Raw genomic sequence first — 26,905 nt, 5'->3', positions numbered from 1 at the left:
GAACAAAGGGTCGTCCCTGATCCAGATTGGAGGGCACCAGCCACCAAGCGAAGGTCCCGTTTGCAGGTTTCCGTGATCCGTATGAGGTGACTGAGAGGGAGATCCTGAAAGGACCACTGTGTCGAAAGGAGCCACTGGAGAATTCTCATATGCAATCTTGCTAGGGGGACTAGAAGAACAGTGGCCGACATAGAGCCCAATAGCTGCAGGACCATCCTGGCTGGAGCTTTGGATCTGAGAAGCAAGGCTCGGACTTGAGCCTGTACAGTTTGTATCCTGTCTGTAGGAAGATAGACCCGCATTCGGTTTGAGTCTATTTCTACTCCGATGAACTTTATGTGCTGAGATGGCAGCAACACAGACTTTGGCCAATTGAAGGTGATTCCAAGGGAAGTGCCTAGTGATATTGTGGCTTGTAGGTTCTGCAATAGTAGACGCCTGGAGGTGGCAGTTAGGAGCCAGTCGTCCAGATACGGAAACACCTGGAATCCTAGACTCCTCAGGTGAGCAGTCACGACCGCCAAACATTTGGTGAACACCCTGTGTGCACCACTCAGCAGGACATCGAGGAGCTGTAGCTGAGTAGGATAAGTGAAAAAACCTCGCTTAGGTGGGTTTTTTATGCAGGGAACTTCAAAGAGCTAGAAATGGCCCAAAATGAGAAGTTATGTACCTACCATAATTAGAAGTTATGTACTCACCATAACGTTACATCTGAGTAGGTACTTCATTTGTCTGCAACCTGTGGGTCTCGGATCCGACCGCGGATCCGACTGGCCGCTTTCCAAGCTTCAAGATCCAAGCTCATAGCTCCTCCCCTCTACCCACAATCCCCTGTCACCACCACACTACCTCAGATCGGTTTTGCTGTATCACCTGAAAAAACCTGTAATAAACAGGTTCAGATATTCTCAAGAATCATAAAGATCCTAGAAACCCGATACAGGTTAGGGGGATGGCAGGGGGGATGGTTGCAGACAAATGAAGTACCTACTCAGATGGAACGTTATGGTGAGTACATAACTTCTAAATCTGAAGTAGTTACTTCATTTGTTCTGCAACCTGTGGGACAGAGTCCCCAGCTACCTAAACAAAGAAACCTGGGTGGTCTATGGGAGGATATTCCGAAGGACCGCGTAGCCAAAGGACGCCCTGCTTCTAGATATCATGTCCAGCTTTTAATGAGAAATAAACGTATGAGCAGAAGACCAAGTGGCTGATGAACATATGTCGTCCAACGGCATCCTGGACCAGAAGGCTGCAGAAGTTGCGATGGACCTTGTGGAATGTGCACGGATTTTGAATGGGGTTGTTTTGCCTGATGCCTTATAAGCCTGAGAAATACATTGACAAATCCAATTAGCCAGTGTCACTTTGGATATAGGTTTTCCCATGTATGAAGGAGCAAATGACACAAAGAGTTGATCAGCCTTACGAACATCTTTGGTCCTGTGCAGGTTAAAACGCAACTGTCTATGTACGTCTAGTGTATGCAACATGTATTCTCCCTTATTTTGAAAAATTTTGAAAAACACTGGCAGATTGATAGTCTGATTGATATTTGCCACAGATGCCACTTTTGGTAAGAAAGACGGGTTAGTCCTGAGAGACACTCTGTCATTGTGGAAAATAAGATAGGGAGGTTTCATGCACAAAGCTTGGAGCTCTGAAACCCTTTTAGCAGAAGTTATGGCCACCAAGAATGCTGTTTTCCAGGACAGAAAATTAAGGGGTACAGAAGCTGCAGGTTCAAAAGGAGGTTTCGTTAAGGCTTGCAGAACAAAGGTTAAGTCCAAAGGGGGAGTCACTGATTTCACTAGTGGCTTGAGAAGGAAAACGCCAAGCAAGAATGTCTTACACAGTTTTGTAGATGCTAGAGATCCTAATCCGTCTCCCACATGAAAATGGGATATTGCTGCCAACTGTACTTTTACCGTTGATGCACTGGCCCCTTGTTCAAAAATCATAGACAAAAAATCCATGACTGTAGGAATCGGAACAGAAAAGAGGTTGAGACCTTGGCTGTTAGCCCAGATAGAAAATCGTTTCCAATTGCTATTATAGACTTTCCTGGTGGACGGTTTATGAGCCGCTACCAGAATAGGTTTCACTGGTGACGAGATACCGGGAGTCCTTGCCATTAGTGGAACTGGATCAACCAAGCCACGAGCTTGAGGTTTACCAGGTTCGGTGTTGGGCACCCCGTTGGGTGCGATATCAGATCTGGAATGGGATCCAGGATTAAAGGGGAGGAGAGACTGTGAGACCGCAAGTATGGAAACCAGATTTGACGAGGCCAGAATGGGGCTATGAGGATAATTTTTCTCCCCAACCGTACGGCTTTCTGAATGAACTTCGCCATGAGCAGAAGCGGGGGGTAAGCATAGAGTAGACCGGGAGGCCAAGCATGAATCAGAGCGCCTCTGGGGCTCTCCCCTTCTGGGGGAAGAATTGCGAAGAACTCGCTACATTTTGTGTTTTGGGGGGCAGCAAAAAGATTGCAGCGAGGCCAACCCCACTTGTGGAAAATTTCCTTCGCAACTTTCGGATTGAGAGACCACTCGTAAGGACTGAGAATTACTCGACCCAATTTGTCCGCCAGAATGTTGGATCGTCCCGGAATGTGCATTGCTATCAGAAAGCGGTTGGTGGATATCGCGCATTCCCAAAATCTCATGGCTTCTCGACACAGAGGGTAGGATCTGGTTCCCCCTTGTTTGTTTATATACCAGACCACTGACATATTGTCCGTCTGTACTGCCATCGTTCCTAGAGGTAGAAGGTCTTGGAAAGCCTGCAATGCTAGAAGCACCGCCCTCATCTCCAGAACATTTATGTGCAAGGCGGTCTCCGACAAGGTCCACGTACCTTGGACGTTTCTGCCCAAACAATGCCCCCCCACCCCACCCTAGGCGAGAAGCATCCGTGGTTAATGTGACCTGGGGGGGGGGGATCACAAAGGGTCTCCCTTGCCTGAGTTCTGGGGGAGTGAAGCCACCAAAGCAGGGATTCCCTACAAACTCTGCTCAGGGGGATAGGAGTGTTCAGTGGGTGGAGTAACAGTGACCATTGAACTTGGAGTGTCCACTGTAATATACGCATCCTTAGGCGAGCATGGAGAGAGAGGCTGATAGCCGCGGCCATCGAGCCTAGTGCTCTCAGGACTAACTCTGCCAGCGGAGATTTGGTGCGAAGAAGAGCCAAAACCTGGAGTGAGAGGCTGGGCGGCCTGTCCGAGGTCAAGAAGGCCCGAGAAGATTGGGAATCTAGCCTGGCTCCTATGAAATCAAATGCTTGCACAGGATGAAGACAGGACTTCGGTATGTTGACTGAGATGCCCAAGCTGTCGGCAAGAGACAGCACATAGTCTCTCGCGGTACAAAGTTGACGCCTGTTGGTTGCTGTGAGGAGCCAGTCGTCTAGGTACGGAAAGACCCTTATGCCCTGAAGCCTCAGGTGGGCCGCAACCACTGCCATGACTTTGGTGAACACCCTGGGGGCTGAGGTGAGTCCGAACGGAAGGACCCTGAACTGGCAATGACTGGCCCCTAGCAGGAAGTGGAGGAACCTCCTGGACCGTCTGTCCATTAGAATGTGGTAGTACGCGTCCTTGAGGTCTCTAGAGCACATCCAGTCGTTCTCCTGCATTAAGGGGAGAATAGATTGTAGAGTGACTATCCGGAATTTTTCTTTGGGGACAAACATGTTCAGGGTGGACAAGTCTAGAATGGGCCTAAGATCCCCTGTCTTTTTTGGCACTAAAAATAACCTCGAGTAGTAACCTGATCCGGATTGGTCTGGGGGGACCAGCTGGATGGCTCTTTTTTCTAACAAATGGTCGCCGCCTCTCTTTGATTGGGTGGGACATCGGGGAGGCGACCACCTGAGGGAGGACGAAATAGGAAGGGAATTTTTTAGCCTCTGGATATAATTTGGAGCACCCATCGATCATTCGTGATGGACCCCCACATTGACAGGTGCTTCGTTAAACTCCCCCGACTGCCTCCAGAGCTGGACAGTCGGTTAAGCCCTCAGGGCTGCTGCGCGGGTCTCTCGGAGAAAGGCTCCCTAGACCCGAAGTTACATGGCCCCACTCTGCCTCTGGGCCGGCGCCCACCCTGCCTCCTCTGCCTCTGGAGGGCGCGGAGTCCGAAGCTGGATAGGATTGCTGAGACTTGCGGTACCACAGCTTCTTTTGCCCCCTCTGATTCCTTGAGAAGGAACGTTGGGGGCTCGAGAAGCGGACTCCGACGGCAGACGGCGTCTTCCCGTCCTTCTCGCTTTGGACTAATGTATCGCGTACGGTCCTGCCAAAAAGGGAAGAGCCGTCAAAGGGTGCGTTCGCGAAGGACACCTTGAAAGGTTCTGCAAAATTACAAAGACGGAGCCAGGCGTGACATCTCTAGACAACACCTGCCCCGCTGGCCCTTGCGGCTCCCTCCGTAGCATAAGACAGTAGCCGCATGGACGTATTTGAAATGGACTTGAGAGTGGCCATACGTGTCGAGAACACTGTTTTGTCCTCGACCGACATGGACTCAGGTGGAGCTGCAGTGTATTCCTTGATCAAATCCCGTTGCAGCCTGATGACATGCGCCATATAATTCAGCGCCCTCACGGAGAAGGTTGCTGAAACAAAGGTCCGCTTCCCTATACGGTCCAGCGCCCGGGACTCCTTATCCGGCGGGTGGACCGTGGAGCTCTCCTGGGAGAGTTCTCTCTTAGTGGCAGCAGCCACCAACATGGCATTAACTGGAGACCCTTTGGCCCAGGCCTGTCTGTCTGAAGGGGGGCCAAGGATTTTATCCGGTCGGTGTGGGATAGGCTCCACGGTGTCGGGTTTCTGCCAAGCCCTGGTAGTCAGCAGATCTACCAGGGGATCTGCCGGTGGGGACACCCAGGAGGTAGATGGGCCCGCTTCAAACGCCTCCAGAAATATGGACTCATCCGAGGAAGGTTTTTGGGCAGACCACCCCCCCCCAATACGCAACATTTCCATGATATCTCCAAAGGAGACATCCTCGGAGGGTGACCTTGGGGAACCTTCCCTTTCCTCTAAGTCCGTATCTGTAGTGATGGACTCGGGGGAGTCCATGTGCCTCCTTTTACACGTCTGTTTACGAGGCACCTCCTCTGTGGGACTATCAGAAGAGGGCTCGTCAATGGCCTCTTGTTCCTCCAAGGGAACCAACTGGAGGGTCTGAGCAGGCTGTCCCGATGGAAGGATGATGGAAGTTAAACCCGTATGCAGTGGGGGAGCGGAGGGATCCAAAGCCCGAGTCGGGGACCTGGAAGACCTCGACAGTACCCTCTCCACTACCTCGAACGCTGAGGGAGAACTACTCTCTTCCGGCCCCGAGAGCAGTCTCCTCGGCTCCGAGATAGGGATCGGGGTCGGAGCCGAAGCCATCGGATCCGAAAGGGAGGTGCTCTCTGATATAGGCGGCACCGAAGATGCACCTGCTCCCATGGATCCGACGCCCGGCCCACGGCCCCGAGAGCTCAGATCCGAGATACTCGAGGGAATGGTCGGTGTCGAGAAGGCTTGGGCCACCGGCGCCGAAAAAACCCCGGCTCCGAAAGGGCCTGGATCCGAAGACTCCAAAACCCGGATCCGGGTTGAAGAAGGAGAAATCGGAGCAAATATTGAAGCTGCACTCCCCCCCCGTGGAGGGGGTGGGGGGCAGGAGCACCCCCATCTGCATTTGGGTCTGCAAAAACCGACGCATCATCCTATCCATATCAGCGTCGGAGAGAGACATAGTAGATCTAGAGGAGGTCGTAGAGGCGGGCCTGGAGGGCCGCCTCGACAACCTCGAGGGTGATAGAAGCTCCTCCTCTGGCTCTGGTGAGAAGGAAGGAGATCGGAGCCGAGAAGGAGAAGGTCTAGACACCCTCGGAGGCGATTTAACAATTTTTGAAGGCGGAGCCGAGGGATGAGGCTCGGCTCGCCTCTTGTGTCTGTGCTTCTCTTTGTGCTTTTCCCTAGAAGGAGAAGACTGAACTTCCCTCGTACTCAAGGCAGTAGTGGGAGGTTGAGTCCCAGTCGAGGGAATCAGAGGTGCCGAAGCTACCTGGGCAGCCTGCACCTTGGAGGGAGAGGAGGAAGAGGCCTCCTCCGGGGGAAGCAATCCCACCAGAATAAGCCTGTTCCTCCTGTCCCTCACAGCCCGGGGGTTGAAGGCCGCGCAAACCTGGCAGTCTGAAGACAAATGGGCAACCCCCAGGCATATAACCCACTGAGTGTGGCCATCAGCTGGGGAAAGCTTATGGCCACACCCAGTGCACTTTGAAAAAAATAGCTTTATGGCCTTCGGCCATTTTCCTGACACACACACTCACACGCCCAAACACCTAGGGGACGGTTTAACTGAATAAAACGCAATCCCGAAAACAAAAAAGGGCAGAGAAACACTCTAAATACTCTTCTTTTGAACTTGTTAAAGTTTTAAGAAAATCTCTTGAAAAAAATATTCACTTCCCTGTCTAAGCTCAGGAGCTCTTCTCAAGACGCTTGTTATTCAAGCCGCGGCAAAAATGATCTGAGGTAGTGTGGTGGTGACAGGGGATTGTGGGTAGAGGGGAGGAGCTAGGAGCTTGGATCTTGCAGCTTGGAAAGCTGCCGGTCGGATCCGAGGACGGATCCGAGACCCACAGGTTGCAGAAGAAATGAAGTAACTACTTCAGATCGTTCCATGTTAGTTGTCTCCTTGCCTTCTTTCTTGATGGATGGGTTCGGAGCTGATCCTCGGCTCCGACTCGGCCTATACTAAAGCTCGATAACTATTTCTACCGGCTCGAGGCTACCCTATATCCAACAATGCTAGGCGCTAACTACCCAGATCTCGTTTGATAGCTGAAACCATAGCCGTTCTGATCTCCAAAATAAGGAGAATAGGAAACCTCACTCTTAAGACACGTAGACCTATAGCTTACCAGTAAAAGATAGCCAAGGGGGCTAATACTGAGGCAGAAAGAAGATGCCCAAGGATCCTTAGGTCTATCCAGGCTAGGGGGATGGAGGGTGGGACGCAAGAAAGAAGGCGAGAAGAAGACAACTAACATGAAACGTTATGGTAGGTACATAACTTCTCAATGTTAAGTTGTCAATCTCGCCTTCATTCTTGCTGGATGGGAACGCATCCCTAGCACCTTCACCCTGGGTGGCTCATCGGAACAGACTCTTGAGAACAGTGGAACCAAAATTAGCCCGGCTTCGGGAGGCCATGTCTAATTTGTAATGAGAGATAAAGGTATGAGGAGAGGCCCATGTGGCTGCCGCACAAATGGAATCTATTGGTAATCTAGCCTGAAAAGCTATTGACGTGGCTAATGCTCTAGTTGAGTGAGCCCTGACGGTAGCTTTTGGCGTCTAAGGTCATAGATGAAAGTAATCACAGAGGCCAGCCATCTAGAAAGGGTTATTTTGGAAACTGGAAGGCCTTTCTTCCCTGCCGCATAAAATAGGAAGAGCTGCTCAGATTTCCTGGCTTGCTTGGTTCTATCCAGATAGTAACGGAGCTGACGATGAACGTCCAGAAAATGCAGCTTTTGTTCCACTCCATTGGAGTAGTTGGGAAAGAAAACTGGAAGATCGATAGTCTGGTTTAGGTTCGCCTCAGAAGAAACCTTGGGTAAAAAGGACGGGTTAGTCCTGAGAGACACTCTGTCTTTATGAAAAATTAGATAAGGTGGATGAATGCAAAGGGCATGAAGCTCTGATACTCTTCTTGCAGATGTCAAAAAATGTGAACACAAGACCAAGAATCACCAAAGTCCACGGCCACAGTACCCAAATCTCCAAAAAATGTGGTTAGAAGCAGTAGGTTAAGAACAGCGCATTTATTGGTACGTAATCTGAATCACACCAAACAGCAGCAAACAATAAACCAAACGCTTTCGCTCGGTTATTACCGAGCTTCTTCATGGTTAAAAAATCTGTTGTGTAGTCAGCCATGTTAAATACTAAATGCAACATCACATGACATGCCCCCCCCATGTGAATCATCCCTAATCAGTTTCTTAAAAATACAGTGTGTATAAACTTTCCTTAAATATTAAATGTATGTTCCAATCCAAAAATCAAACTCAACTTTAAATCCAGTAATGCCAAAAATAAAATATATAATATATTACAACACATGTAAAAACACATAAAAAATAAATTAAATGGTAATGAAATTAATAAACATGACAATAATAAATGTTAAACTAATCCATGAAAGTAAATAAATGTAACTTCTTCATTACCAATACAGCACATGGTAACCAAACTAAGGCATTAGGCTGAACTGCAAGTGCATCCAATACCAGTATGTTTAATGGGGAAATTTAAACAGTCTACAAGAACCCCTATTATAATCGTGCCCTTCTTAATTTGAGCACACTGTTTATATTCAAGGCGTCATTCATGCCCGGTGGTCTAATTGCGTCTAGTCTAAGCTGCCAAAACAGTTCCCGATACTCCAACCTAGCTTCCCAGTTCCCTCCCCGTGGGTCGGGTGTCACTTGTTCTAGAATTGTAAACTTAATTTGCATATTTTCACATAGTTGTGAATGCTTAAAAAAGGCATTGGTCACTTTACCCTTACTAATATCATATTGATGTTCATAGACTCTTTTTCTAAAAAGCCAAAAGCTAGGGAAGTAGTGTAATGGCTGCCGCCATGAGACCTAATACCTTCAGGACAAACCTGGCCTGGATTTTGTCGTTCTGAAGGAGGATGTGAACATGCCTGCGAATATCTAGAACTCTTTGCTCGGTCAGTTTTGCGGATAGCCGGACTGTGTCCAAGGTGGCACCTATGAAGGTAATAGACTGACAAGGCGACAAGGCGGACTTTTCGAAATTTATGGAGATACCTAGCCCTTTGCAAGTATGAATGGCGTAATCTCTGGAGAGGAGAAGCTGACGCCTGGTGGTGGCAGTGAAGAGCCAGTTGTCTAGATATGGAAACACCTGGAATCCTTGACGCTTCAGATGAGCCGTAACCGCTGCCATGTATTTGTTGAACACTCGGGGGGCTGTAGTGAGACCAAAGGGCAGGGCCCTGAACTGGTAGTGACTGGCTCCCAGCCGGAAGCGGAGAAACCTCCTGGAGCGCCTGTGCATCTTGATGTGGTAGTACACATCCTGAAGGTCTACTGAGCACATCCAATCATCCTGACCCAGAAAGGGTAGAATGGACTGTAGCGTGACTATCCGGAACTTCGTTCTTCTTACAGACTTGTTTAGTCTGCTGAGATCCAATATTGGTCTCCAGTCCCCTGTCTTTTTTGGTACCAAAAAGAACTTGGAGTAGATTCCGGATCCTTGTTGGTCTGCTGGGACTGGCTGGATGGCTCTTTTTGGTAGCAGTTTTGATATCACTAGTACTGCTTGTTCCCTTAGACTGGGTGGAACGTCTGGAAGGGGCCCTTTTGGCTGAGTTGGGGTGTGGATAAAGGGAATTTTGTAACTCTCGGATATAATCGACCGTACCCATTTGTCTTGAGTGATGAAAGCCAGGCTTCTGGGTACAGTGATAACCTTCCCCCGACTGCTTCCGAAGGCGGACAGTCAGGCAGCTTCTCAGGGATGCTGGAAGGGTTTGTCAGAGAGAGACTCTCTGCTACCCTGATTTTGCGGACCTCCTCTTCCCCTAGGGCAGCGTCTGTTATTGCCCCCCCCACCTCTAGAGGGAAACTGACCTCTTGCATCAGGAGCGACCTCTTGTGGTTTACGGAACCACATTTTCCCATCCTTCTGACCCTTAGGATATGGTCTGGACGGGGTGGAAAAACGGACTCCCACTGCAGAGAGAGTCTTGCCTTCTTGCTCGCATCGGGTCAAAGTATCCTTCACCTGAGGTCCAAACAAAGCTGAACCGTCAAAGGGGGAGTTAGTGAAGGAAGCCTTGAAGAGGTCTGCAAAGTTACAAAGCCGCAACCAGGCGTGACGCCGTAAGGCAACGCCTGTGCCTGCAGCCCTACTTGTCCCATCGGCCGCGTAGGAAATAAGCCGCATCGAGGAGTTGACAATGGAATTCAGGGTTGCCAGCTGGGAGTTGATTTTGTCTTGAGACCCTGCAGCTGTTGGATCCTGTAAGGCCTCACCCACTTCTGTGAGCATGTCTCTTTGAAGGCGGGTGAAGTGGCACAGATAATTCAGCGACCGCATAACAAAGGTCGCTGAAGAAAACATCCGCTTGCCGTACCTATCCATAGTCCTAGACTCCTTGTTAGGAGGATGGACAGGTACTGAAGGATCAGCCAGTTCCTTCTTATTGGCTGCAGCCATCACCATGGCATCAACCGGGACACCCTTGGCTAAAAACTGTTTGTCCGAAGGGGCTGTTATGAATTCTGAAGGCCTCCGTGGGGTAGGTTCCATCGTATCAGGGGCCGTCCATGCCTTCCGCGCCACCACTTCCATGAGGGGGTCAAAGGGCGGAGACACCCAGGAGGTGGAAGGGCGAGAGACAAACGCCTCTAGGTTAAACCGACTCGTCCTTGGAAGGATTAAGGGTAGATCAGTTCCCCCTCTGCTTAAAGATCTCAAGGATGTTTGAAAAGGAGACATCCTCAGAGGGGGACCGTGGGGACCCTTCCGACTCATCCAAGTCGGTATCCAATGTAATGGACTCAGGGGAGTCCACATGCTTCCTCTTACATTTCCTCTTCCGAGGGGGTTCCCCTGACGGATCAGGGGAAACCTCGGAAGAGGAGGATATTCCCAATGGGGAAACCTGAGGCGTTGGATCTCTACGGTCAGGAATGAGAGGGTGGGTAGAGACCGCAGCAGGTACTACAGAGGGAGGAGCTGAGGGAGCCGACCGTGGAGCAGGCACAGGGGCCAGCACGCTCCTCATGACTTCAAAGGCGCCCCTATCAGGCAGGGTAGAAGGTCCCCGCTCCGAAGAGATAAGGACCCCTCCTGGCACAGAGAGGGACGGCTCCGAAGCCGATGTCGGGGCCGAACTTACCAGCGCCGAAGCTCCGAGAGGGAGAACGGGGTCAGACAAGGGTCTGATGCCACTCGCCCCCTCGGAGCTGACGAGGAAGTCCATGCGCCCGGATCCCTCCACGGATGGGACCATGGAAGAGACCGGAGCCGACGACGGAGCCGAAAGGTGAGGTATCGGCTCCGACGTGTCGACGGCCACAGCTCCCACAAGCTCCGGCTCCGAACTCAAGGGAAGAGTCGGAGGAGGAATTGAAGATGGAGTGGGAATAGCCACTGTCTGTTGAGAAGGGCTATGGAGCATCTGGGCTAGTGCCTGAGACTTAAGAAGTCTACAAACTACCCTCTCGAGGTCATGGTCCGAGAGCCTGGAAGACCTAGAGGAATGGGATCGATGGCTCCGCTCTGAGAGTAAGGGAGACCTCAGAGCCGAATGAACACATTCCAAGGATGGAGACCTGGACCGTTTACGGCTGGCAGATGGCACCGACACAACTATCGGCGCCGAGTCCTAGAAACATCGGCTCCGTCTCGAGCCGATGTAGAAGACTGCGCTAGAGAAACGTCGATTCCAGCCGGAGCCGATGAAGAAGACGGTGTCTTAGAAACATCGGCTCCAGCCGGAGCTGATGTAGAAGCAGTCAGAGCACCCCCAGTCGAAGGTTCTGAACACGGAGCCGACGGCTTGGAAGGCTTCGAAGGCTTCCCCGACGATGACTTGGCCGGGGAATCTTCTGGCTTTAATAAGCCTCTCAAAATTAACTTATTTCTGCGTTCCTGCAGGACTCTTGGACTGAACGCATGACAGACAGAACAAGAGTCCTGCAGGTGCAGAGGGCCCAGGCAATAAACACAAGAAGTGTGACCGTCTGTCAGCGCCATTTTCTGACAGCATGAGTCACACTTCTTGACGCCTGAGACCGTGGTGTCTTTAGACATCCTAATAAAGGACAAAAATACACACACACACACACACACACACACACACACACACACACACACACACACACACACACACACACATTAACACAATCTAAGTCAGTCACACAAACAATTTAACCTGACAATTTAAAGAAAAGGGGAATGGGCCCAAAGGCCTAACCTTTTAACCAAACAAGGAGTTAGGAATTAAGGGATTAAAGGGGACCGGAAGGAAGTTAAGCTAAGAAGGGAGCTAATGGGATGGTTACTAACAAAAACTATCTGAAAAACTGACTAAAATAGAGAAAATTAAAGAATGATTAAATCCAACCTGCAGAGCCGGTAAGAAACACACCTCGTAGCTGAAGCGGCAAACAAGATCTGGGTAGTTAGCACCTAGCATTGTGGGATACAGGGTAGCCCCGAGCCGGTAGAAATAGCTCTCGAGCTTTAGTATAGGCCAAGCCGGAGCCGAGGATCGGCTCCGAACACATCCAGCAAGAATGAAGGCGAGATTGACAACTTAACATCGGCCAATTAGTACAGATTCTTGTGCTGAGGTCACTCCTTCAGGGGCAGATAGGCTGCTCAAGGCTCCCCACTCCCACTGGTGAGCAATGAAACTTCCTTTTGTCCAAGTAAGGAAATGGGCAACACAGGAACTATCCAAGAGTCCTGGATACAACAAAGCCTGTATAGGGACTATTCTAGTCAAGGAAAGGCAGGAAACAAAGATTTTTTTTTTTTGTTTTTTTTTCTTTTTTTTTTCAGGAAAACAGCAGATAAATCACAGTATACTTTATGCTCAGGCTAGCGCACTTGAGTGGGCAACCTCGTCAGTAAAAATACAACAAACAAACTTCTTAGCAAGTGCAGGTAATAAGAACACAAAAAAAAACAAGCTTAGAACAGTTACAACAGCAGTGTAGCTCGCTTTTCAGTGAAAAAAGAAGGTCGCACCGGTAGAGACAGAAAAAATATACTTAAATCTGGATAGCAGTCACTCTTTTCATTTCTCTGCTGCTAGCACCACTCTGCAGGACCACGAGGAGCTGTAGCTGAGTAGGATAAGCGAAAAAACCTCGCTTAGGCGGGTTTTTAATGCAGGGAACTTCAAAGAGCTAGAAATGGCCCAAAACGGCCAATTGCTACAGATTCTTGTGCTGAGGTCACTCCTTCAGGGGCAGATAGGCTGCTCAAGGCTCCCCACTCCCACTGGTGAGCAATGAAACTTCCTTTTGTCCAAGTAAGGAAATGGGCAACACAGGAACTATCCAAGAGTCCCGAATACAGCAAAGCCTGTATAGGGATTATTCTAGTCAAGGAAAGGCGGGAAACAAGGATATTTTTTTTTGTTTTTTTCTTTTTTTTCAGGAAAACAGCAGATAAATCCCAGTATACTTTATGTACAGGCTAGCGCACTTCAGTGGGCAACCACGACAGTAAAAATACAACAAACAAACTTCTTAGCAAGTGCAGGTAATAAGAACACAAAAAAACAAGCTTAGAACAGTTACAACAGCAGTGTAGCTCGCTTTTCTGTGAAAAAAGAAGGTCGCACAGGTAGAGACAGAAAAAATATACTTAAATCTGGATAGCAGTCACTCTTTTCATTTCTCTGCTGCTAGCACCACTCTGCAGGACCACGAGGAGCTGTAGCTGAGTAGGATACAACTTCCCTGGTGTTAGAAGTGAGGACTGAGGCTCCTTGATTGCTGGGCCAGGGCACGGTCGTCACAACCTCTATGAGAAAAAGTAGATTTCAACCTTCATGTATCTTCTTCCAGTCACTAGGTTGTAGAATTTGCATTTATGATTCTTCACACTGTGTGTTCCTCCTAAGCAGTACAAGAGTGCTAGTGTAAGTCTTGATGTTTCTGATGACAGCAGGAACACTGGAAAGTTTCAATGCATTACTTAATGAAAAAAAGAAGTTATGTACTCACCATAACGTTCCATCTGAGTAGTTATACTTCATTTTTCTGCAACCTGTGGGTATTCGGATCCATATCGGATCCGAGCCAGCAACTTTTTTTTCTAGCATCTGCTCCAAGCTCCGAGCTCCTCCCCCTACCCATAATGCACTCCCATCTCCTACCTTCCATCAGATCGGGTTTACTGCAACTAAATACATTAGCAACTCAGCCCAAAGAACCAAACCTGTATATGGACATGACAAGGTCCGGGGATAGAGGGAGGGAAGGTTGCAGAAAAATTAAGTATAACTACTCAGATGGAACGTTATGGTGAGTACATAACTTCTTTATCTGAAGTAGTTAACTTCATTTTATCTGCAACCTGTGGGGCAGATTCCCCAGCTACTTCAATCCTGGGAGGCCCTTATGGAAGGATATTCCTGAGCACCGCAGAGCCAAAGGATGCTCTACCCCTAGAAATCTGGTCTAACTTATAATGGGAAATGAAGGTATGTGAATTGGCCCAGGCTGTTGCTGCACAAATGTCATCCAAAGGAACCCTAGACCAAAAGGCAGCAGAAGTCGCCATGGACCTGGTAGAGTGAGCTTTAACAATACCAGGAGATAAACCTTTTGCTTTGTAGACATGCGAAATGCAAAGAGTGATCCATCTTGCCAAAGAAACCTTAGAAATAGCTTTTCCCAAAAAGGATTTGGAAAAAGAAACGAACAACTGGTCAGACTTGTGGAATGATTTTGTTCTATGAAGATAGAAGCGAAGTTGTCTATGAACATCTAACCAATAGCGTACACCAGTTTTATTGTCCGCTTTCGTCAGAAAGACTTCATCAGAATAAAGCTAAACCACAGAACAGCGTATAAATAGTGGTGATAATAATCAATTAAACGATTAACAATTTTGATTGACACATTTTAAAAGCACCACTACTTTAAGTAAAAAAAGAAATAATATCTACGTCTTTATTAATAAATAATTTTCTGTATTTTAAAAAACATTTAACATTAATGGCATCGTTTAAACCAGGAAATACATCAGATTTTAATTTAATCTGCCAAATGGTTTCATGTTGCTCTAAATAGTTTTTAAAATCCCCTCCTCTCATGTCTGGATTAACCACTTCTAAAACAGAAAACAAAATTTTTTTAAAAAAAGAACAATTAACAGAATGCTTGTACAAAGCATTAGTGTCATCACTATTACGAATACTGTAAAGGTGCTCCCTAATACGAGTTTTTAAGGACCTTGTAGTCATGCCAATATAAAAAGCAGGACAAGTTGAGCATTGTTGTTGCCATCAGTGCAACATGTGTCGTTACATTTCTGAGGGTCCCTATATCAACATTAACACTTTAGATAGAACTTTGAGTGTGCCACATTTTGTTAATTGTAATACCAAGGGAGTAGTTTACATTAGTATGTGCTCAACTTGTCCTGCTTTTTATATTGGCATGACTACAAGGTCCTTACAAACTCGTATTAGGGAGCACCTTTACAGTATTCGTAATAGTGATGACACTAATGCTTTGTACAAGCATTCTGTTAATTGTTCTTTTTTTAAAAAAAATTTGTTTTCTGTTTTAGAAGTGGTTAATCCAGACATGAGAGGAGGGGATTTTAAAAACTATTTAGAGCAACGTGAAACCATTTGGCAGATTAAATTAAAATCTGATGTATTTCCTGGTTTAAACGATGCCATTAATGTTAAATGTTTTTTAAAATACAGAAAATTATTTATTAATAAAGACGTAGACATTACTTCTTTTTTTACTTAAAGTAGTGGTGCTTTTAAAATGTGTCAATCAAAATTGTTAATTGTTTAATTGATTATTATCACCACTATTTATACGCTGTTCTGTGGTTTAGCTTTATTCTGATGGTCTTTCTGACGAAAGCGGACAATAAAACTGGTGTATGCTATTGCCTGGATTATTTCTTCTCTTGTCTTTCTTGACTATGAACATCTAACAAATGAAGTTTGTATTCACCCTTGTTTTGAAAATTAGGAAAGAAAACAGGCAGATTAATGGACTGGTTTATGTTTGCTTCAGATGCCACTTTAGGTAAGAAAGAAGGATTAGTACGGACAGAGACCCTATCCTTATGGAAGACCAAATAAGGAGGCACGGCAGACAGAGCTTGAAGCTCAGAAACCCTCCTAGCTGATGTAATGGCGACTAGGAAAGCTGTCTTCTAGGATAAAAATTTTAAATCCACTGATGCTGCAGGTTCAAATGGGGGAGCCACCAATGCCTGTAGGACAAAGGTAAGGTCCCAAGGGGGCACTGAATCCTTGACAGGAGGGCGCAAAAGATAAGTGCCTTTAAGAAAAGCCTTACACAGCCTAGAAGATGCTAAGGCGATGTTGTCTTCACCAACATGAAAATTAGAAATGGCTGCCAATTGCACTTTCACTGTGGAGGAGCTAGCTCCTTGCTGAAAAATACCAGACAAGAAATCCAACACTGCTGGAACAGGGGCTGTAAAGGGATCTAGATTTCTCCGTGAGGTCCAAATGGAAAATCGGTTCTATTTGCTGCGATAAAGTTTCCTAGTGGAATCTTTAAGAGAAGCCACCAGTATGGATTTTACAGGGGATGAAAGACTGGGAGTCCTGGCAATCAACAAAACTGGAGCAACCAAGCTGTCAGCTTGAGGCTGCCCAGGTTGGGCGGGCGAACATCCGAAGGGCGGGAGATTAGATCCGGGCAGGGATCCAAAACCCACGGAGGAGCTAACAGATGAGACCAAAGGAATGGGAACCAAACTTGGAGAGGCCAGAACGGGACAATGAGGATAACTTTGCACCGCAGTCGGCAAACTTTCTGAAGAAACTTCGGAATGAGTGGCAATGGTAGGTAAGCATACAAAAGCCCGGGGGGCCAAGCATGGACTAGAGCGTCTCTGGGGGCATCCCCTGGTGAGGGAATCAGAGCGAAGAACTCGCTGCACTTTGTTTTGGAAGGAGATGCAAAGAGATCGCAGCAAGGCTGAACCCATGCAAGGAATATCTCCTCCGCTACTGACTGTTTCAGAGACCACTCGTACGGCATCAGAATAGCCTGACTCAATCTGTCCGCTAAAATGTTGGAGCGCCCCGGAATGTGCGTTGTTATGAGAAACCGACCGGTGGAAATCGCCCACTCCCACACTCTCATGGTCTCACGACCCAGGGGTAGGATCTGATCCCCCCTGCTTGTTGATATACCAGACAACTGACATGTTGTCTGACTGAATTGCAATCAGTCTGAGGGAGGACAGTGTGAAAGGCTTCCAACGTTAAAAGCACTGCCTTCATCTCTAGAACATTTATATGCAACTTGGTCTCTGTCTGGGATAATGTGCCTTGGACTGTCCTTCCCGAACAGTGTCCCCCCACCCGAGTTGGGAGGCGTCCGTGGTCACTGTGGCTTGGACTGGAGATGACTCGAAGGGGCGTCCTTCTATAACCTCCGGTGAATTTAACCACAAAAGAAGGGACATCCTGCAGACGTGACTGATCCTGATCGGAAATTCCATGGCCAGGTCTATCCGAGACCATTGAACAGCCAGAGTCCATTGAAGAATCCGCATATGAAGGCGCGCACAAGGGAGAATCACTATAGAGGCAGCCATGGAGCCCAGTGTCCGGAGAACCTTGCTCACCTTTGGAGACTTCGCTATTTGAGCTATGTGGCACCTGAGGTGTAAGATCCTGTCTGGAGTTAAAAATACTTTCATCTGCAAAGTGTCTAGCCGTACCCCAATGAAGTCTAAAACTTGTACTGGTTGCAACTGGGATTTTTGAACACTGACTGTAATCCCCAACCGAATAAAGTAGTCTCAGGCCAGACAGAGCAGATGCTTGTTGGGTGCAGTGAAGAGCCAGTCGTCCAGGTAAGGCAATACCTGAATACCCTGAAGCCTCAGGTGAGCCGCTACAACTGCCTTTACCTTGGTGAACACCCTGGGGGCTGTGGTAAGACCGAAGGGTAGGGCTCTGAACTGAAAGTGACTGGCTCCCAGCCGGAAGCGCAGAAACCTCCTGAAACTTCTGTGGATCTTGATGTGGTAGTAAGCATCCTGGAGGTCTAACGAGCACATCCAGTCGCACTCTCGGAGATAAGGTAGAATGGACTGTAGGGTGACCATCCAGAACTTCTGTTTGGCGACAGACAGGTTCAAAGTTGACAGGTCTAGAATGGGTCTGAGGTCCCCTGTCTTTTTTGGCACTAAAAACAACCTTGAGTAAACATGTGATCCGGACTGGTCTGGGGGGACCTGTTCGATCGCTCATATGACAAGCAGCTTTGAAACCTCTAGAGCTGTGGCCTCCCTGCCAGCGGGTGGAACATCCGGGAGGTGTTTTCGAACATTTGGAAGGACAACAAATGGGATAGTGTAACATCTGGATATAATCTGTAACACCCATCGATCTGTTGTTATGGACTCCCATGCCGCTGGGTGTAAGGACAATCTCCCCCCAACTGCCTCCAGAGTAGAACAGTCGGGCAACCCCTCAGGGCTGCTGAGCGGGTTTATCAGAAAAAGGTTCCCTAGACCCAAAATTCCTGGGACCCCCTCTACCTCTGGGTCGGCGTCGCTCCTGTCCCCCTCTGCCTCTGGGGGAATAGTTGTCTTGAGAATCCCGGGAAAACTGAGATTTTTGGAACCACATATTCTTTTGCCCTCTTTGATTCCTAGAGAAGGATCGCCGAGGGTTAGAGAAGCGGATCCCGATGGCAGACAAAGTCTTCCCGTCTTTTTCGCTCTGGACAAGTGTGTCACGTACTGTCTTTCCAGAAAGGGAAGAACCGTCGTAGGGAGCATTAATAAACAACACCTTGAAAGGGTCCGCGAACTGACACAACCTAAGCCAGGCATGACGCCTCATGGCTACACCTGTTCTGGCCGCCCTAGCTGCTCCTTCCGTGGCATGGGAAAGGTGCCGCATAGACGTGTTCTATACTGACTTCAGAGTCGACATTTTCGCAGAGAACAGCTGTTTGTACTGCGGCGATAAGGACTCTGGGGGTGACCCAGCGAATTCCAATACAAGGTCTCGCTGAAGCAGGATCACATGTGCCAAACAGTTCAGCGCACGGATTGAAAAGGTCGCTGAGGAATAAACGCGCTTCCCAAACCTATCCACCGACCTGGACTCCTTGTCTGGAGGGTGGACTGAGGAACTCTCCTGTGCTAGTTCCTTCTTGGTGGCTGCTGCGACCAGCATACCGTCAACTGGGTCTCCTTTTGACCAAGGCTGTCTGTCAGTAGGAGGAGATAAAATCTTGTTGGGGTGTTTGGGGATGGGCTCTACGGTGTCAGGTTGGATGAAGAGAGTCATCGCCAAATCCAGAGGGGTCTGGGTGGAATCCAAGGGGATGGGCTGGAATCTCTATCCCTTGGACAGAACCCTCTCCACCACTTCGAAGGCCGATGGAGAGTGTACCTCCTTGGCACCCAGCAAGGAAGAAGCCCTCCCCGGATCCGAAGCAGGGACCGGAGCCGAAACATGGGTAGCCTGAGGTCCGAGGAAACGGGTTGGATCCGAAAGAGGCGGAGCCAAAAAAAATCCATTCCCTCAGGTCCAACTCACTGTCTGCGGCTCCGTGAGTCACTCGGCTCCAAACTAGTCAGATCCGAGGAGCTCAAGCTAACAGCCGGAGTCAAAGTTGGGGGGAACCATCGGCGCCGAGCTACCAGCTCAAAAAAATCTCGGATCCAAGAACCCCGAAGCTGACATACAGGTTGGGGAAGGAGAGATGGGTCAGAAAAAAGGCATGGAGGTCCTCTCTCCAGAGGGAGAGGGGCCAGGCGAGACTCCCATCTATATTTGGGACTGAATGAATCTCCGCATCATCCTGTCCATGTCTAAGTCTGATAAGCTCCAAGTCGATCGCAAAGAAGCCACCGACTCGGATCTGGCTGGTCTGCGCTGTAAGGGAGAGGAAGGCCTCTGATCAGAAGGTTCCAGTGGCTCCGGTGTGGAGACCGGAGTCATGGAGAAAATGGCCTCATGGACTTAGTAGGGGGACTAAGGAAGAGCTCCCGGTCCGGGGATCTATTGCAAGGTTTGTCCCTTTTCTTGTCCCTGTCCTCCTTGCGCCTTTCTCTGTCCTTGTCTTTGTCTGCTACAATCACTGTAGCTTTTTCCTTGTCTGACCCAGCACCAGAAGAAACGGGAGTTTGAGTCCCTGTCTTGGTGGGAGGTTGGGTGGGAGTAATGGGTACTGAGGCCGTGGCAGACTCCAGCAGAGATGCAGGGAGAAGGCTTTTGGCTACCAATTTAGTCTTCAGATCCCTGAGGGCTCTAGGGTTGAACCCAGTGCAGATTGTACATTTAGTCGACAAATGGGACACTCCCAAACAAATTACACACAGAGTGTGATCATCAGCCGGTGAGAGCTTATGGCCACATTCTGTGCATTTTTTAAACACTGCCTTTGGCTGATCAGCCATGGTCCTGCACCAAACACCACTCCCTACAAAGATCACCACACACAAACACACGTAGGTGAAAGGCAGGCTTAACAACTACTCTAAATTTTTATAACAAAAACTTTTTTTTTGTGTGAACTAACCAACTACAAGCGATATACTAGTGGGGGAGGAAGGGAAACAACTAACACAGACACACTAAAGACAAAGAATTTTTAAATTTACTATCCCTGAGCTCAGAGCGAAGGAGACCACGATGCTCACTATGGCGCGGCAAACGAGATCTGAGGGAAGGTAGAAGATGGTGGTGCATTATGGGTAGGGGGAGGAGCTTGGAGCAGATGCTAGAAAAAAAAGTTGCCGGCTCGGATCCGATATGGATTCGAATACCCACAGGTTGCAGATAAAATGAAGTTAACTACTTCAGATCAAAAACTTTTCAGTGGCGTATATTAGGACTGAAATTCAAACTGCGATAGTGACAAAAAAAAAATGGCAGTGTATCTTTTCATGTGATGTAACAATGCAGGTGGAAATTAGATCTATTTTTCAGAACTGTGCCAAGCTTGTGATATCAGGATAGGAAATCTCAAAATGTTTCCACTGCAGAGGACCCTCAAAGTCAGATCAACAGTTTCTGAAAAAGGTGGACTTGTAATAACATACAGACATATTCTATAGTCTTCTATAGAAATAGCAGCAGGTGATCTTCAGGCTCCTGTCATAAATAACAGCAGGGACAATTCTTAGTTCTATCACTCAGATACATCTATTCAAATGAGGGTGGCCCTTTCCATCATTTCATTGGATCCCCATGTAACTAATTACCATTGGATGGGAGGGTAGTCAATTAACCCAAAAAACTAACCCTGATTTGATGGCTGGGCCCTTGTTACCACCTCTGCATAAAGACTACTGTATATAAAGAAATCGTATGTTATTACAAGCCACACATCTGAAGAAGTCTATTTTATAAGACAAAAGTGCTTATCTCGGCTGAATAAAAAGTTGAACTAAACCAGTTTCAAGTCTAGATTATTTCTAAAACTCGGTATTATACCTTATTTTTACAGGATTTTTACCAGTGGTAGATAGCCACAGATCACCGGGCACCAATAAATTACAAAACTCCCTGGCTATTCCCTTTAGAATCTTTGTGTTTGTCCCATTCCTTGCTCCCTCGAGGCTGGAACTGGACTGGATTAAAAGCGGGCTTCCTTTTCAAAATGATACTTTTGAGCTTTTAGTAACAACAGAGCATGTCATTCAAGTGCCCTCATTTCACAGAGGGAAGAAACTTACATCTGGGATGTTTAATTTTCTCCTTGTCCCCCAGTAAAGTCAATCTACCATTTCCTTAGTCATCCTTCAAGTTTGAACTGTCAGTGTCCCAAAGGTCTTGCCTGCAGGTCATTTATAAGGCAGTTAAATTACAGCATTTCTAAACACACACACACACACACACACACACACACACGCACGTATATACACACACACCAAGTAAATATTTTGAAGGTAAGAGCGCTGTATTATTCTACAGCTTTCTGCAGTCTGTCATCTTTGGTAAGTGGATGAACACTAGGCTGATAAGTGTTTTCAGTATGGTAACTTCAGATCCTTAGCCTGGTTAAATGCCCTTCCGAGTGATACTTGGTAGGTAAACATAAGAACCAGTCTCAAGGCTCAATTCCATAATTTGTTAGAAGATTATTACATTAACCGTTAAACCAAATGGCTTAGAATTATATTTTAACTCAAGAAAACAAGGCAATTTTGGAAGATGGATGATGATTAAGACAGTGGTTGTGGTTCATGAAATGTCTCTCATGGCCCAGCTAATGCTCTGCTGTATAAAACTGATTCCTTTTGCCATTGTTATAGAGTAGAACATACATAAAATAATACACAGACCATGTGACACAGCAAAGGTTTATAAACTAACTATCTGTGGTGGGCTGTAGCTGTTCCTTATAATCCCTGTTTAGCTTAAACTGGTTTTATCTGTACATTGTATACACAACATTTGCATTGTTTCAGTTTATTGCATTATGTTCTGTTATTTTATGGTTTAATGTCCAAACTGTTATGACTTTGTAGTTTTTCTTTCCAGGCCGCACTGAAAAGGGGCATCTTTTCTTGCACATTCGAACTATCCTGGTATACAAATGCAATAAATAAATAAAATGAATACATACTACAACGTATTTATGATGGGCTAGTGGAAAGCTCTGAAAACTTTTTTTTTTTTTTTACATGGAAGAGCATCAGTAGGGGTAGCACCAGGTGGTGGAAGCTTTAGAGCAACCCTGTATCCCAGCTATCTTTCCAGCACATTGTACTACTTCCTACAATGGAAAGAACTATTTCGGCCATTCTAAACTGAATTACTGAGTTATAAAAGGTACAGCTGAGTAATTCATGAAGGCCATCACATTACTACAGATAAACAGGAGAACTGCATAGTAGGCTTAGATGCAGGCTCAGCCCCAGCAGTGCTTACACGGGCTTATTGACAGGGCATGGATCAATGTTAGACATTATATACTATGCCAGATGCATATCAGTGTCTGTCACCACCCATGCAAGTCCTGTTAGGGCTAGCGGGGCCCCCTCCCATATACTATTATAACACTGAAGGAGGCAGCTGTAGTAGTGGTATTGCTTGGTTATATGCAGTATACGGCCAGCTTTTGTGCTACACTTGCCAGTGGCTTCTCGAACAGCACAGTGTATTTTAAAATGTCTGTAAAGAAGGTATATGTCTACTCCCTTCACTTTAGCCCTTCTTGGTATTGTGAAAACCACAACAGTCTTTGGTTCTGGATTGCAAATTGCCACATCTGAACTTGTACCAGGCAAGAAAACATTTTGCATCTGGCATACGGGCTTCAAGAATCCCAGACAGCGGCACTAAGCATAAACTTCCTGCATCTAGGCAATTTTACAGAGGTACTGATTTTCCAAACATGCTCACTGTTACAGCACTGACTGGTTTAGTTTATTGGCTAAAACATGAACTAAATTACATTTTATTTATTTACTGCAGAATAGATCACTGCCTTGAAAAAAATGCATTTAATATATAACAATTAATTAAGAAATTCTTGAGGTTAAGTACTTTCTGTAAATGTGCTGACTTCTCAAATATTTTTATACTCACAGCTCAAATTAAAGAATAAAATTTTAAATAAATAGTATAATATATTATGAAGTTTACCTTTGAAATTGGATGGCTGATTTTTGGAAGTTACATCAGAAGTGATTGTTTACTTCCAGACTGGGTGCTTGTGCTACTACTACAACTGGCAGGAGATTCTGTATTGCTGAAGTGTGGAGACAGACATCCGGAATGGAAATATGTGTTACTGTGTTGCTGATTTTCTTCCACTCCAAACTTTGGGGATTGGGTCTTAATATGTAGAATATGTAAGGCTGACTCATTTAGTTGTGGGGAATGACTAGCAATACAGGCTGTGGTATCTTCAGTAATATGAATGGCTGAAGTTTTAATCTGAGAGGCCTGACTGACAGGATTCACTGAAAGGGTACCGTGTGGAAAATGAAGAGCAGAACATCTGAGTTGGGCAGCCTGGTTGGAAGAAATGATCGGAAGGCTGCCTTGTGTAATGGGAACTCCTGTAACTTTGAACAATGTGGACTGGCTCTTAGAAGTGACTGAGTTGCTGGCTTGTGGAATACAAGTAGCAGAACTTCCGAATTGAGGGGAATTGTTTTCGGCAGTTAGACAGGTACGGTCATTTGGATCATGAGCACTTGAAACTCTGAATTGCTGCAGCCTACTTACTGGAATATAAGAAGATTTTTTTTGTTGACTGCAAACACCTGAACGTCTTGACTGCTCCAGGTGGTTTGCAGCAGTGGCAGAAGTATTTCTTTGAGGAACATGCATATCTGAAACTCTGAAATGTGGGGGCTGGATATTTCCTTGTGGGGCACTGATACCTGGTACTGTAAAATGTTTGTCTTGTACAATGGGAATTACTGAAAGCTTGTGCTGTGGGAGATGAAAGGCAGGATTAACAGAAGAGCCACCCTGTTGGACAGGAATGCCTGGAACAGGGAAATGTGGAGAGTGTGTATGGTTTGTGGAAGTGACAGATGTGCTGCACTGTGTAACAGGAATGATTGAAAACTTGAGTTGTGGGGTCTGACTTGAAGGAACAAGTGCAGTGTTATTTTGTGCAATACAAATAGCTGGTACCCTGAAAGACTGCAGTGGAACAGGAGCAGTTTGCTGCAGAAATGCAGAACACGAATCTTTGAAATGTGAAGGCTGGCCCACAGAAGTGACTGAGCTACTTCCTTGTGTAACAGAAATGGATGAAAATCTGAAGTGAGTGGACTGGCTTAAAGGGGCAACTGAAGTGCTACCCCGTCCATTAGGAACAGCTGGCATCCTAAATGATGAAGTGACAGGGATAGGGATGGGGATACTGTTTTGTGCAAAAGAAATACATGACAGTTTGACTTGTGATGACTGGCCTACTGGTGCAACAGATATGTTTCCTTGCGGAGCAGGAACAGCTGCATTCCTAAACTGTGGGAACTGGTCAGCAGGAAGAAGACAATTTTGGTTTTGTGGAAGAGGAAAGGCTGAAATACTGAACAGTGGGAACTGTTTTGCTGGATTAGATACATTGTTTTGAATGCCTAAATGTCCAGACTGTGGGACAACCTTTAGTGAGAGTTCATTTGGAGACTGATGCACTGCAGAAGGTGTGGCTGAATTCAATGGTCTGAGATTCTCCCTAAAAGAAGCATCTGAAGAAAGGAGACATACATTTCTAGGGACTGAAGAAAGAGAACTGCTTTTATTGATGCTATGTGTACTTGGCACAGTGGTTAGACAACATGCACCAGAAAAAGATGACGGATTATTTAGCAACTTGAGAGAGCCAGATGACAAGGACTTTGTTGGGGCCTGTAAAACTGTAGCAGTGACTAAGTTTGAAAGTCCACATATTCCAACTTGTCCATCTGTTAGTTTCACTAGTGTGTATTCTTGAGTGGAAGGAATCTGAGCTTCCATCTTATTAGACACAGCCTGCAAAGGGATTTGTAGAGATTCTTTGGTGTAGCCCAATGTTATAGGCTGTGAAAGATTTATGTTGAGATTTCCTGAACTGCTGTGCAACCGTTCTGACATTTCATGATGAGAATGTGGTTGAATGCTAGAAGGATTGACAGTGTATCCAGTATCTTGAATATGTTTGTCTGATGTGTCAAGGTGATTTAATACAGTTTCTGACTTGGATAAGCCTGACAATTCTGATATAATGGTTGGTTGGAGGTTGCTGGACAGCATTCTTTCTTCATAAGTCTTGATGCCAGACAAGATTCTGGGTATCTGATTTTGCTGAAGTCTGTCTGCAGGGCTGTCAGAGTGTCTTTCTAGTAAAGTACCCTTGAAAACAGACTTTCCATTGTTTACACATGAAGACAATAGACGATGAGGTTCAGATACATTTCTGATTGATGCAATTATTTCAGCATCTGGCATGTTTGGAAGTAATATGCCACTAAATTTACTGGTCAATACAGAAGGCTGTGAGGATTCATTTACAGACACAGTTATGGGGGCAACATAACTAGGTGGATTTCTGGGGGCCTCAGGCTGGTTCTCTTGGATTAAAGTTGGTATGCTAGCATGTAATGGGCCATTCTGGGAACCTGAGAGGTAGAAGACAGGTGGTAAAGACACAGTACCATTTTTGGAACTCTTGACCGATGTCTGTGCCACAGCTAATGGTTTTTGGACTGTTGAATTCCTAGTTGTAATACAGGAAGGTGAAATTGTAGCTATTGGTGGCTTTGATGAGTTTTTTAGTATCATCAGGGCTTCTGCTGCCTCTCTTTGTGGTTGTTCTGCTAACATAGGAGAGTAGATTTGCCTTTGGGAATGTGACATTTGAAAATCTTGAAGTGGAATCTAAAAAGGGAAAAAATAAGGGTAACTAAACAGTTACAAAAATCTCACTGTAATTCAACACTTTCAAATTTTTTTTGACAAAATATATTTTGTTTCCTTGCAGAAAGCCTTTAAACTGTAAGGGAAGAGGAATATCTGTAGGTCTCCACATCTAGTATTTCTCTAAGGTGCAGTGAAGCCTGTATATATAAACACATCACATTACAGCATCTGTCCAAATAACTGCTATTCTTACAAATGTTATCATAAATATAGTAAAGGAAACCTTACAGATATCCTAAAATTGGTGCCTGCAGATTGCCTGCATGCTTCCCACCATTTAATCTATTTGACAATAACAGCTATTTCTTTCACACTTCAAGAACATAATCAGACAATTTACTAGCATTTTCTTAGCCACTGTTCTAGATTTAGGTGGTATAATACTAACAAAACCACCCCAAATGTATTGTCTCCTCCCCCCGTCTTCCATTTGAATGAACTAACTTTATAAATAACGAAGCTAATATTTGTTGTGTCTAATTTGACGCACAAAATAAAACATCTACTAATATATGCATAATGTACAACAGGAAACACAAGTACTGAAAAGCCTGCTACAGATTACACTCAAAATTAGGAATTGCAATTTTGGGAGATCTCACAGTGCTTCAAGAGGATGGTCATCCCCTGCTGTTGCTCCAATACGATTTGTGTTGCTTTATGTATAGTTACTAGTTAAAGTTAATTACACAAGA

General features: G+C 46.3%; 1 protein-coding gene across 1 annotated transcript in view; it reads right to left on the bottom strand.

Moving 5' to 3' along the window:
* Positions 1 to 26,164, bottom strand: part of LOC122809347 (mucin-17-like) — a 345,956-nt gene extending 319,792 nt beyond the window's left edge. Inside the window, exon 1 of the mRNA XM_044080764.1 lies at positions 23,436 to 26,164. Within this exon, the coding sequence (XP_043936699.1) occupies positions 23,466 to 26,147 (2,682 nt within the window). The 5' untranslated portion in view covers positions 26,148 to 26,164 and the 3' untranslated portion in view covers positions 23,436 to 23,465. The remainder of the gene's footprint in view (positions 1 to 23,435) is intronic.
* Between the last annotated feature and the right edge of the window lie 741 nt (positions 26,165 to 26,905).

The sequence above is a fragment of the Protopterus annectens genome, chromosome 8.part0, assembly GCF_019279795.1.
Source record: "Protopterus annectens isolate FY-2018-M chromosome 8.part0, PAN1.0, whole genome shotgun sequence".
Taxonomy (NCBI): domain Eukaryota; kingdom Metazoa; phylum Chordata; order Ceratodontiformes; family Protopteridae; genus Protopterus; species Protopterus annectens.
The sequence above is the reverse complement of the archived record's forward strand: the minus strand, read 5'-3'. Positions and strand labels throughout refer to the sequence as shown.